Raw genomic sequence first — 12,859 nt, 5'->3', positions numbered from 1 at the left:
TCTTACCACCATTACCAAACGTTTCTATGACTTGCCACCATTGTCTGTCATCACCAATAGTCACATACACTTTCCATCATAACTTACAAAATTAACAACTACTTACCATCATCATACAACTTCTCTTGCGGTTTCCTACCACCAAGAACCTTCCTACGGATGAAATTAATCATCTATAATCGATTATCAATAATTTAGATAAGTAGATTTTCTCAATTTTGATGATAAAAATCGTTGTTTGCATACTATATAAAAACAGTGATTAGTGCAGTATAAATTAGTGATACCCGTAGTTATAAATAGTGGTAGGGAAACTGGTTTCTAGTTTTTATTTTAAGAGTGGTTTCTATTTGATCATGAGCATATATATATATATAGAGTAATACTCCAATAGAAACCAAATTAAAATAGAAACTAGAAACCACAGGCCCAACCCACTTTTTAACACTCCCAGCCCACTAAAATGATCCAGCCCGCTTATACAAAACCCACTTGCACAGTTAAAAACGATACACACCGATACGATACACACGATACACACGTTTCGCGCACAACGGTCGATCACCTCCACTACTCCACTGTTCATCATCGCGCTGCTGCACCGAGCTTCAGGTACGTCTCTAATGGCGGTTTCTTCGACTTTTTCCCTCTTTTTTGTTCTAATTAGGCATATTACAGCTTCTACGAAGAAATTCGAGGCGATTTTTGGATCTCGCAACCGCAGCTCAAGCACCGCGCAAAATCACTTCAACATTTGTTTGAATAGGTACTTTTCTGTAGTTTAGTAGTATTTATAGTTAGTTAATCATCTTAATCAACTCGTATTTTTAGTGTATGTCGGTTTTTTTGAATTTTAAGGGTTTTGTTGTATATTATTGTGAAAACTGACTTCAATTTACTAATGTTCTTTCATAACAGCTGTTAATTAGCTTATTTCACTCTGAAAGCTACTAAAATATGGCTAGAACTAGAGGAGGTATGTTAAATTAGGGTTTTATCACTGTTTTTTTAATTATTTGTGATTTCAAGCATTTACTTGTCTGAATATGTTGATTTATTGAATAATATGTTGATGAATATGTTGCTGATTTGTTTAATTAATGAATATGAATATGTTGTTGATGAATAAGATGTTGATTTAGTGCATATTACTCATGTTAATGCATATTACTAATCTCAGTTTGTAGAGTATGTAGAGTACTGATCTTAGTGTGTAGTGTGTAGAGTACGTAGAGTACTTAGTGCATATTAATCATCTTAGTGTAGAGTACTTAGTACACAACCAGGCTGAGACATATGATTTTATAACATATCTTGATGTTAATCTAGATCAGTTATCCAAAAGCCTAATTGACAGATTTTATAACACTAAGTTGAATCATGATTAAGCTCCCAAAGTAGAAACAAATGCCGTGGAAAAGTACTCTTTATCTTAGCTAATAAACTCAGATTTAGTATTGAAAAGATGCTTAGCAATTAATAACTGACAGATATTAAAGCAAATATTTAATTGGTATCCCTCTGGCATGTTCAAACTCCAAGTTGATTTATGATGAATCAGGCATTTCTTATTAGTAACATGTATAACCGAAATATTTCTTTAATAAAACTCTTGTAGCAGAGCTAAGTGCTAAGTGTTTCTAATCACATAATTTTTTAAGCCTAAATAACAGAACAAGTTAGAATCTATTTTCTTCTCTTGGTAACCTCAATTGAATTTTAATTATAGTATATATCGAATGTCTGTATATTTGTGTGTTTTGTTTGTGAGATATCTATCTGTTTAAAGTAGACTAGTAGCTTAAAATCTTGATTCGTTTTAAAGGATTAGATAGGTGAATATCACTATCACTAAAATATATTAACTATATCACTAAACTATATTAAGTATATCACTAAAGTATATTAAGTATATCACTAAAGTATATCAACTAAGATCACTAAAATACAACTGCTTAGTATAAATTTGTGAATATACTTCTTGTTAAATAGTATATTTTACATGTATTTGCAAGTTTTATGATTTTGCAGGTTACATAGTTCAATGCAGAAGAAGTACAAGACTTCGTGCACATAGTTTGTCAAAGTTTACAAACACTGCAGATACTCCTGTAGATTTAGAATCCGAAGATCAAGCAAACATGAATACCAACAACAGAGGAGACAATAGACCACTTGCAAAAGTCTATCGACGTCCAGATAACAAAGTCATAAAGGCTACTGCTGGAAGAAATATCAAAACTCTTGTTGTATGTGATCAACTACATTATTTCTTAGTTGTATTATTGATTTATAAATTAATCTAAATCATTATTTTGTATGATTTCATAGGGAAATAAACTTGTTGATGAAGTAGAAGGGGATGAACATAATTGTAATAATCTGGTGGATGAACAAGATGGAGATCAAGATAATGACAAACAAAGTGATGAAGATATGCAAGAAGGTGAAGAAGACAGTGCACAAGAAGATAGTGCAGAAGACATGGAGCAAGACGATAGTGCACAAGAAGGTGAAGAAGGTGATGACGATAGTGCACAAGAAGGTGAAGAAGGTGATGAAGATAGTGCAGAAGAAGAAGATGATGAACAAGACGATGTACTAAACGAAAGTGAGGAAGAAAATGAGGATGAAGAAGAAGAGGATGAACAAGAAGAGGATGAAACAGAAAATCAAGCTCAAGTCAACAATGCACAACCAAAGATTAAAATAACAAAATACAAAAGGAAAAAGGTACACTTTCTTCACTTTCTTCACTTTCTTCATTATTAATTATATAGTATATATATCGAATGTGCTTAAATTCGATTTTAAAGCATCGACGTTTATATAGTCTTTAATTATAGTATATATCGAATGTCTGTATATTTGTGTGTGTTGTTTGTGAGATATCTATCTGTTTAAAGTAGACTGGTAGCTTAAAATCTTGATTCGTTTTAAAGGAATAGATAGGTGAATATCACTATCACTAAAATATATTAACTATATCACTAAACTATATTAAGTATATCACTAAAGTATATTAAGTATATCACTAAAGTATATCAACTAAGATCACTAAAATACAACTGCTTAGTATAAATTTGTGAATATACTTCTTGTTAAATAGTATATTTTACATGTATTTGCAAGTTTTATGATTTTGCAGGTTCCATAGTTTTATAAATTTGTGAATATACAACTGCTTAGTATAAATTTGTGAATATACAACTGCTTAGTATATTGTTTTATGTTCTTAACAGGAAGCTGCATTTGAAACTCATATACCAAGAAAAAGGATTGCTGGAACATTATATCCACTATTGAAGTTCATGAACAAGGATGTTAAGGTATTTTTTATTTATTTCGTTACTTAGAATTAGAAATTTGAGCACAATATTTTAGTGATGCCCTGCACTGTCGTTTCTTGTGGTTTTTACAACACTAATTATTTCCTCTTATTTCATTAGAAAACAGAAGGGGCTAAACATATAAATAAGAAAAAAGACGAGGTCAAGATAAGGATATCTCCAAGGCATTTTAGTAAGATGGCAGGTGAACTCACAAAAGAGCAGAGGGACTGGGTTACAAGAGCTGGTTTTGCACTCTTACTGGATTTTGAGCTTGACATTTTGCCAACCAAAATCGCCTACAATGTACTCCAAATCTTTGATCACCACTCAATCTCACTGAAGCTGAAGGATGGAGATATTAATATTACAAGTGAAGATGTTTATGATGTGTTAGGCCTGCCAAATGGAGGACATCCTATTATTCTGGCATCACCTGGAAAGTACAGTCAAAGAATCAAAGATTGGCATGCACAATTCACTTTATCTGATCAAATAACAACACAGATGATTGTTCAAGTGATGAAAAACCAAGAAGTTAATGATAACTTCAAATTAAACGTCCTTCTTGTTATGTCAAATGTGCTTATTGGCACAAAAGGAGCTTCTTATGTGGACAAACAACTGCTGCAACTTGATGATAACCTTGACAATCTGAAGAAGTATAACTGGGCAGATTTCCTCCTAGGCTACCTTGTAATTGGAATGGAGAGTTGGAACAGAACAACAACAACATTTTTCCGAGGATCACTAATCTTTCTCACTGTAAGACAACAATCTAAATCTTTTTTTTTCTCGTCTGTATATTCTAATAGAATATAAAATCTAATTAATAGTTTTACTTGTTTCACTTTGTAGTTGTTATATGTCGACCGTGTGAGGTACAAAGGAATGAACCTGGTTGATAGACAATTTCCTTCCTACAATGGTTGGACTATAGAAATGTTGAGACAAAGACAAGAAATTGAGGTGATTGACGGAGTTTTTGGAGTTGGATCAATCCAACCAAGTTTAAAAGAATATCTACAAAAAATTGATCCTTCTGAACCTCCAAAGACAAAGGTATGATCCTGTTTGTATATGGAATACGTAGTCGAAAACCTATCTTATTCTTTTTATATAAAAATGTGTTTCATCCTTAATTGTAGGTAAATGATAATGAAAATGGAGCCTGGGATACGTGGCAGTATTGGTCAGAGGTGGATAGAATTGAAAAAGATTACCTGAAGAGAAAGGAGTCAACATCACAACCACCTCATGAATCAACTCAGTGCCAAAGTCCACAAAATACACAGTATTACACTCCTCCAACAGAGGCAGCTGATGGAAATGTTGAACAAACTGAAGAGGTACATTATATATGAATTAGTAACATACTACTATAATTCATGCAAATTATCACTAAAAACTATTATATATATCACTAGAGTATATTAGATAGATCACCTATTAAAATATTATAATACTACCATATATATCACTATATTTCAATTCTAAATTTTGCATTGACTTCTCAGGATGTACTTCATGATTTACGTAAAAGGGCAGAGGAACTTGTGGACATAAAGTCCAAATTTGATGAAGATTTAGTGAAAGCAAGGGAAAAGTTTCCCGATAATAAAAACTTTTCTATTATCGGTGAAATCCTGAAAGAATATCTCATTCCTAACCAGGAAACTGGTGATGATTTGGGTGATGAATTATCACCTGAAATAGTCGCCAGCCTAGAAGTTGTTGAACAAATGGACAGAACCGACATTGAGATCCTTGCTGAGCAAGAGAAAGATGATGAGAGATATGTCCCTTCTTTTTCCCTTGGCCTGGATGACATAGAAAAAGAAAGTAATCAAAATTTGGTCACGCCAGAGCCAGAACCACAAGAGAGAGAAAAAAGCAAGCGGACAAAGAAAGTTGGTCCATATCAAAAATCACCTTATGTCAACAGAGTGATTGATATCAAGGAAAGAATGAACAATGAAGACTTTGGATATTGGGTCTTCTTGTTAAAGAAAAAGGGCGAGCTATTGTAAGTATTTTGCCCTTTCTGTTATATACATTTCTTTATCTGCCTAATACTAATTAATATATATAATTACAGGGATGATTTGTTTAGATGGGAGGAAGTTAGATGTATCAAGGAACACTTGTTGACGCTGAAACCAAAAACAAGTGTATACTTAGGGCTGTAATTCGAGTCGAGCCGGGCGAGTTTCGAGCCGAGCTTAATTCGAGCTAAGTTTAATCGAGTCGAGCCGAGCCGACTCGATTAACTAATCGAGCCTAAATCTTTGCCCGAACTCGACTCGGTTAATTTAACGAGCCGAGTCGAGCCGGCTCGTTTAGCTAAACGAGCCAGTTTTAACGAGTCGAGCGAGCCGGCTCGTATAATTTTACACTAAATCGAGCCCAAACCTCCACCCGAACTCGGCTCGATTAATTTCACGAGTCGAGTCGAGCCGGCTCGTTTAATTAAACGAGCCGAAACCTTTGTCCGAACTCGGCTCGTTTAACGAGTCGAGTCGAGCCGAGCTCACTTAAACGAGTTCGAGCCGGGCGAGCTCGCGAGCCGCCCGACTCGAATTACAGCTCTATGTATACTACTCTGTGATTGATACATGGGCAACAATCCTAAATGACAGTGAAAAGTACAAGGCAGATGGGTCACCACTAAGACTTTTCTGCACAATAGGAGATTTGGTAATATATACTGCCTTCGTATATATATTCTAATTAATTTCTTTCAGTTATTTCATAACTACATACAACAGAATCTAATATATTTATATCAACCAGATTTTCAGCATTGATCCAGAAAAGAAAGTCACCGAAACTTATGATTCGTTTGCCAGTGGGATGGACAAGATTCTTCAAACTTTTTCCATCAAAAAAGTGGAAGACGTGGAAATGGTAAATGTCATTTCTCAACTAATTTTGACATAGATCTCAACATTTCTCAAATATCTTTAACTAAAATATCTCTTAATATGATTACAGGTGTGCTTTCCTATTAATAAATATGAGCATTATTATTTGGTATGCTATGGTATCAAAACCATGGGATACTTTATAATTGACAATATTAAACGTGAAGCACAGCCTAAGATGTACTATAGCAGAGTTTTGGAGGTTTTGGTAATATATTTTTTTATCCTTCATTCCACTATTATGTATATAAACATGCACTGTTTTAAGTCCACTATACTAATATTTTACTTCTCTTTTACAGCATTCTCACTTTTGCAATTATATAAGTAGGAATGAAAATCCAAATTTGGGATCAAGAGTGCGGAAAATGAAGCCTCGTTTTGTGAAAATGCCATGGCAGACTACTGACAATTCCACAGATTGTGGTATCTTCCTCATGCGCCATATGGAAACCTTCAAAGGAGATGTCAAAAACTGGAACACTGACTTAACAGAAGAAGGGGTAAGATTAGTTTAATATTTTACATACTTATATACTGCTTTACATTTTAGTGATATAGTTGACATACTTTAGTGATATACTTAATATAGTTTAGTGATATAGTTAATATGTTTTAGTGATATAGTTAATATGTTTTAGTGAAATTGATTAAAGTGTATATAGCTTTGTAATTCAAATGTGTATGCAGCATGCCCTTAATTTCTTTTCAAATTGCTCTGTTTATTAGGCTTAAAAATTTATGTGATAACAAACACTAATAAACAAATTATCATATTGCAGCCAACACATGATAAACAAATAACTAGGCTGAGGTTCAAGTACAACACAACAATCCTATCTTCACACCTGAATGAACTGAAAGAGCCTATCACCACAGAAGCTGTAGGCTTGTACAACACAGCAGAAAAGCATAATATCATCAATGTCGTCCTGGCTGGAAAAGTTGCAGAAAAGTTTCCAACTAAAAAATCCGGCAAGAGAGTGAAATTCGCGGTGAACTTAATAAGTTCTTTCCACGAAGCAGAAAGGTCGTCTCAAGAAGGACCAACTCCTTCTTAGATTTAGTGCATTGTTTTACTGCACTTTTATAGAATATTAGAAACTGATTGAACAGAATTATTAGATGGCTGAAAATTATCAGTCCTGTTGAGACTGAAAATGATTTAGTGGTTTGTTTTTGTAAAGATATGGTTATTTTGTTTTTACCAGCTCAAAATGCAATGGTAAATATTTGGCTTTTTTACTTTTGTTATTGTTTCATTTTAGTTTTATGATTTTTCATTGTTTTCATTACACAGTAAAGCAGGATATCACTAAAAAACCACACATATCACTAAAACTTGGGATGTATACTACTAAATTACACTGATAACACCACTAAATTACATTACCTATATCACTAAAAACCAACTCATTTTCACTCCAAAACTTGACAAATTCAGTTTATATATTCAATATAAACTGACAATGTATCAGTACTAATATGCTTTATAAAGACAATTTATAAACAATCAAAATGTACTCAGAAAACATAAAATCAAAATGTACTTAACAATTTATAAAGACAAGTGCACAAGGTCTTTTAAAATTGAAAATTAAAATCATATTCACAACATATTCGAAACTACAGCTCCTCCATCCTTCTTTTTCTTCGGACAAGTTCTCGAATCATGAGTGGTTGCCGAACATTCTTTACATCTTCGAACTCTTTTATTTGCTTTTGTCATTGCTTTCTCCCTATCACTCACAAGACGCTTGAAATAATTTCCCTTGTTCCTGGAAACAGTTGGTGCAAGAATGGTAACCTCTTCAACCGGCTGTTCACCTACCATAGCTGCCATATGATCCTTTTTAGTAAAATCAACAGAACCTCCATCATACTTTTCAAAATCACTACTTATCTGCTTAATGATTTTGTGAACATAGTCAAGCTTATCCATTTCAACTCCAGCTTTGCTAAGAATCTGACGAAAATCAAACCATAAGTTTGTCAACTTCAACGACACTTGCTCCATTTTAAAATAATCCGAACACACAACATTAGATTCCAATGAAGTGCCACTTTCTGCAACTTTCATCCAATGATTAAGCACGAGACTCCTTGGAAATTTTGTGACACCAATCTGCTTTAAGCCACAGAAAGCATGCCTACAAACAATTCCACACATAACAAATTGTTTGCATGAACATACGGCATGTGATTTGCTAACAGTAACCTGCAAAATGAATCATAAATCACCATTCAAATCACCATTTTGAACCATTACCAATATGAGATATGCTTCAAAAATAAAATGACATAAAAACCAAAGTTCGGCAGGTGGTCCAGTACATTTACTTCCAATCCAGATCACTACTAATGACTACTTGCAATACAAAACAACTACTAATGCCACTACAATTTATCAGAATGCAAAATATTTTAATAATGCATTACTAAAATTATATTATGCATATTTTCAAATATTTTATATTTACTTTCTGTTCCACAATAACAATTACTACTGTAAAAAAAATATAAATCAAAATTAGAATATATAAAATACTACTATAAAGGGGAAAACACATACCTTAAAAAGTTTATCTTTAACTTTGACATCCTTTATTTCAAAATGAGTTACCCCATCAACTTCTTCACTCATCCTCTTGATTTGCATATCCAAGCAAGATGCCAAAATTTCTTCTTGAACTTTGTAAAAAATGGAACGTGTAAATAACTCAGCTGCATCATCTTCAATGAACCATCTTGATAAAATGTTTGGTTTGCTTGAGTTAGACTCATGGTCTAAACGTTCTGTTTCATTCCGCTGCCTATGCATTGCACTCTCAAAACGTATCCAAAACTCACATAAAGTATCACCTTGCTTGTGAAACTGTGAAAAGAAAAAATTTTCACTTTCGGACCTTGAAGTTGTCCTCATCAAACCAAACATAGGACTGTCCCTGAAATAGGCAGGAATCCACGACTTTCTTATGTCATACATATCTGATAACCATTTGTTATCTTCCAACTTAAACTCTCCTATAACCGCTTTCCATCCACTTTCAAACTCATCAATTTCCAAATTCGATGACCATATGTAAGTTTTCATTTTCTCCATAAAGTCTGTTTCCTTACACAAACGATTCCCAAGCTGCAATATTATGGAAAATTACATAAATATATGACAGTAAATTTCAGATGCTAGGAACCAAATTTCTAAAAAACAACTAAAAAACTACCTTAATAGGGAATTTCTGCATTATATGCCACATACATAGGCGATGCTTGCTAGCAACCAAATCATTATCACCACAAAATGAAGCCGGCACAGATACCTTCATTGCAGGGCACTGATCAGTTATAAACACCACTGGATTGCGTCCCATGGCCTTGACAAAATGTTTAAAGGCCCAATTATAATGAGCAACATCTTCTTTTGATAACAAACAAGCAGCAAATGTGACACATCTATCATGTTTGTCAACACCAGTGAAAGGCGCAAAAATCATATTATACCTGAACATAGATAAAACAGATTAAAAACCACATAAACTAACATATACCACTAAAATACACTGCAGACATCACTAAAATATATTTAGGGTATCACTAAAATATACTGAGATTATCACTAAGGTACTGCAAATATAACTCCAGTATACCATTGTCTACTGCACCTTGAGCCTTGTTAAAAAGATTAATTAAAAAAATTACAAATATACGTACTTTACTTCATAGTTCCAGACAAGGTATTGTAGTATAATATAAACCATTATCGACATTCTAACAACATTACATAAAAAGAAAACTAATAACTCTATTACTAAAAGACAACAATTTGAAATGTAAAATAACTAACTTGTTAGTATCAAAAGTGGCATCAAATGACACAGCATCGCCGTATATTTCAAAGTTCCTCCTACTAGTTGGATCAGCCCAGAAAAGCATAGTCAAATGCCCGTCACCATCAAGCTCATAAGCAAAATAAAATGATTTTGATGTCTCCTGTAATACTTTAAACTTGTCAATCAGCATCTGTCCATCCCTTTCACCGACAAATTCTTTTAAATCCCTATTAAAATTCCTGAAATCACGTAATGTTGCCCCAACATTACTATATCCACCTGTCATCTCTTTGACCAAGCTAAATGCCTTGCTGCAGCCGATATTTACCTTCGCAGCATCAAAAACAAAACTTCGCAAACTAACTGTCATCTCTCTACTAGACCTCAGAAACTGTCTACCACTTTCACTAGCAAGCGGATGGTTGTGAAGTTCAACAAAATTGAAAATATAATATCTGTTCTGGCTCCTAATTTTCATGACCACTTTTGCTTTACATCCACACCTCCGTGACACAGTACGTCTTTGCCTAATTCCTTCAGAATGACTTCCATCAACAAAACCTTCCTTACTACACACAAAATGTTTCAAAATTATGGTACCATCAGCATCTCTCTTCTCCGATGTTTTTCGTACATCAAAACCCCCTAGCCTCCCATACTCTCTGTAAAAGTTGTACGCCTTATCTAAGCTATCAAATGACTGATTTTGAAACGGTACTTGACTTCCATCAACAGAACTAGGCATAAAATACTTCATACCACCAGGAGAGACAATGCAATTCGTCACTGATTTTTCGCTTTCTGTTGAAGAAACAGGAATACTAACACAAACATTAGACGAATCACCGCAACTTGAACCTGAAATACAATAGACATACTCAAAATTTATATAAATAATACTATAATACTCTAACAGGATCATACTATAACTGCCTACTGCATCACATTGAAAATAATAAACAAACACTACTAATATACTGCAGCACCTACACACTAACTCAGTCATCAAAAACTTGCAATCATACATTAAAAATCAACAATACAGCAACTACATATCTAAAATCTATCCAAAACACATACACTAAAAAACACACAATTCCAATACAACTAAATTATATTAGCTATATGACTAAAAATCATATATAAACACAATTACTATAACTAACAATCATCAATCCAGCAACTACATGTCTAAACTCTAACTAAAACACAAGCACTAAAATATACACAATTCGAATACAACTAAATTATATTAGACATATCACTAAATAGAAACTACAAGAATATGAGCATGCCTAAACTACAAAAGCAATATGAGCATGAAAACACTGTAATCTGATATAATCATCAAATTATATCAAAAAACAAAAACAGTGAACAACAAACTTTACCTTGATTATCACTAATCTTCGTTAAGTCTGATATAATCATCTTCAGCAATTCGAATCTACTTCAACCACACTTTCTCGAGCTCGAATTATAGACACAAAGCAACAAAGAGAGAGAGCTCCAGAATAACAGAGACAGAGAGCTTCAATCAAACGTCAAAAACAGACAAAAGCCAGCTCGAGTTAGAGAGTCGAAGCTCGAGTTAGAGACACAGAGCAATAGAGACAGAGAGATATCGAAGCTCGAGTACAGAGAAGACAGTAATCGAAGACTACAGTTTTAATGGCGTCGCTAAACTACAGTTTAGAGAGAGAAAGCTGCTAGGCGCTGAAATCATGGAGTGAAGAGAGAGAAACGGAAATCAGTTATGATATTCAATTAAACAAAATCTTTGTTTTTTATATTTTACATATTTTATTATTTGAATGGCTATGATTGAAAGTAAATTATATTAGATAGATGGTCAAGATTAGTTCTAAGTTTTTATTTTAAAATTGGTTTCTATTTGATCCTTGGCCTATATATATATATATATATATATATATATATCATAATCTAATTGTGAAATATCTAAATCCAATTAGAATTTAAATTTTTCTAAAAATTCTAACTCAAATCAAAATTCGAGTTGATACTCAACAATCCTCCGCTTATTTTGTGTTGTGACAAAGATATACCTTTTACAATTATTTATCCATATACATATCGGATCACAAAAGCCTATGTTATAATTATATGCACCAATATCTAACATGAAGAACACGAACATGGTCTAAGACTACCTTTTTCACATACAAAGTGTATATCTACCTCCACTTGTTTAATGTGCTGGTGTTGGACATGATTACAGGATATGTAAACAACATTAATATCATAATAATCAGTCATAATAGGTTTTCACATTTGCAAACCCTGATATCTTGTCTATGCACTAGAGCACGAATATTGTGGTTCTTTCGTAGAGGACCATAATACCAAATTATTACTAAGAAAAAATATAATACCTTGATATAGAACGTTGAGTGTCAAGGCATCCATCCGTGTTATGAATATGATGTTCTTTTATGATTGACACCCTCAAAATAGAACGTTGAGTGTCAACATCTTCTTTTATGATAAGTCAAACACTTATCATAATTTTGTATAAGTGTTTGTAGCTGATTAACAGATAACATAATTTTGCATGTAATATACGATACAAAAAAATATATTTCTACTCAAATATTTTTAAAATTTATTTTTCTGAATAAAATTTTAGATTTTATAAATTTGATATTTTTAGAAAAATAATATGTAGAAATATATCATTTCACCTCAAATTACGAGGGTGGCTTTAAGCTGAAAAATGTCTGTTTATGTAATAAGTCAGAAGCCAACTTAAAGTCAG

The 12,859-nt window shown here is 33.1% G+C and overlaps 3 protein-coding genes and 1 long non-coding RNA gene across 4 annotated transcripts; 3 read left to right on the top strand and 1 right to left on the bottom strand.

The window, feature by feature from the left end:
• Nucleotides 1-1,407: 1,407 nt before the first annotated feature.
• On the top strand, nucleotides 1,408-3,356 carry LOC135151554 (uncharacterized). The gene is made up of 4 exons (XM_064090080.1): nucleotides 1,408-1,420; nucleotides 2,032-2,249; nucleotides 2,332-2,733; nucleotides 3,243-3,356. Exons 1-4 carry the CDS (start codon nucleotides 1,408-1,410, stop codon nucleotides 3,354-3,356), a joined length of 747 nt encoding a protein of 248 aa, XP_063946150.1.
• A 940-nt stretch (nucleotides 3,357-4,296) lies between these two features.
• On the top strand, nucleotides 4,297-4,941 carry LOC135151713 (uncharacterized). The gene is made up of 3 exons (XR_010290597.1): nucleotides 4,297-4,391; nucleotides 4,478-4,678; nucleotides 4,847-4,941. It is a non-coding gene; the product is annotated as an uncharacterized LOC135151713 (long non-coding RNA).
• A 988-nt stretch (nucleotides 4,942-5,929) lies between these two features.
• On the top strand, nucleotides 5,930-6,839 carry LOC135151054 (uncharacterized). The gene is made up of 4 exons (XM_064088541.1): nucleotides 5,930-6,026; nucleotides 6,123-6,236; nucleotides 6,324-6,461; nucleotides 6,556-6,839. The coding sequence occupies exons 2-4, from the start codon at nucleotides 6,183-6,185 to the stop codon at nucleotides 6,769-6,771; spliced, it is 408 nt and encodes a 135-aa protein (XP_063944611.1). The 5' UTR covers nucleotides 5,930-6,026; nucleotides 6,123-6,182; the 3' UTR covers nucleotides 6,772-6,839.
• A 1,023-nt stretch (nucleotides 6,840-7,862) lies between these two features.
• Nucleotides 7,863-12,510, bottom strand: LOC108213573 (protein FAR1-RELATED SEQUENCE 5-like). The gene is made up of 5 exons (XM_064090079.1): nucleotides 12,477-12,510; nucleotides 10,098-10,941; nucleotides 9,478-9,754; nucleotides 8,826-9,389; nucleotides 7,863-8,471 (listed from the first exon to the last, which is right to left on the bottom strand). The coding sequence occupies exons 1-5, from the start codon at nucleotides 12,508-12,510 to the stop codon at nucleotides 7,863-7,865; spliced, it is 2,328 nt and encodes a 775-aa protein (XP_063946149.1).
• Nucleotides 12,511-12,859: the final 349 nt, after the last annotated feature.

The sequence above is a fragment of the Daucus carota genome, chromosome 3, assembly GCF_001625215.2.
Source record: "Daucus carota subsp. sativus chromosome 3, DH1 v3.0, whole genome shotgun sequence".
Lineage (NCBI taxonomy): Eukaryota > Viridiplantae > Streptophyta > Magnoliopsida > Apiales > Apiaceae > Daucus > Daucus carota.
Note: the sequence above shows the minus strand (reverse complement) of the source record. Positions and strands in the feature narration are given on the sequence as shown.

Bases quoted from the DNA above. Each gene is read 5' to 3' on its own strand.
- LOC135151554 (XM_064090080.1), top strand. The intron at 2,250-2,331 runs GTATGTGATCAA...ATGATTTCATAG, and splicing joins GAAATATCAAAACTCTTGTT to GGAAATAAACTTGTTGATGA. The intron at 2,734-3,242 runs GTACACTTTCTT...TGTTCTTAACAG, and splicing joins CAAAATACAAAAGGAAAAAG to GAAGCTGCATTTGAAACTCA.
- LOC135151054 (XM_064088541.1), top strand. From the start codon at position 6,183: ATGGACAAGATTCTTCAAACTTTTTCCATCAAAAAAGTGGAAGACGTG. The intron at 6,237-6,323 runs GTAAATGTCATT...ATATGATTACAG, and splicing joins AAGTGGAAGACGTGGAAATG to GTGTGCTTTCCTATTAATAA. The intron at 6,462-6,555 runs GTAATATATTTT...TCTCTTTTACAG, and splicing joins GCAGAGTTTTGGAGGTTTTG to CATTCTCACTTTTGCAATTA.
- LOC108213573 (XM_064090079.1), bottom strand. From the start codon at position 12,510: ATGGATGCCTTGACACTCAACGTTCTATATCAAG. The intron at 9,755-10,097 runs GTTAGTTATTTT...ATCTATGTTCAG, and splicing joins GCCACTTTTGATACTAACAA to GTATAATATGATTTTTGCGC. The intron at 8,472-8,825 runs GTATGTGTTTTC...TTCATTTTGCAG, and splicing joins TTAAAGATAAACTTTTTAAG to GTTACTGTTAGCAAATCACA.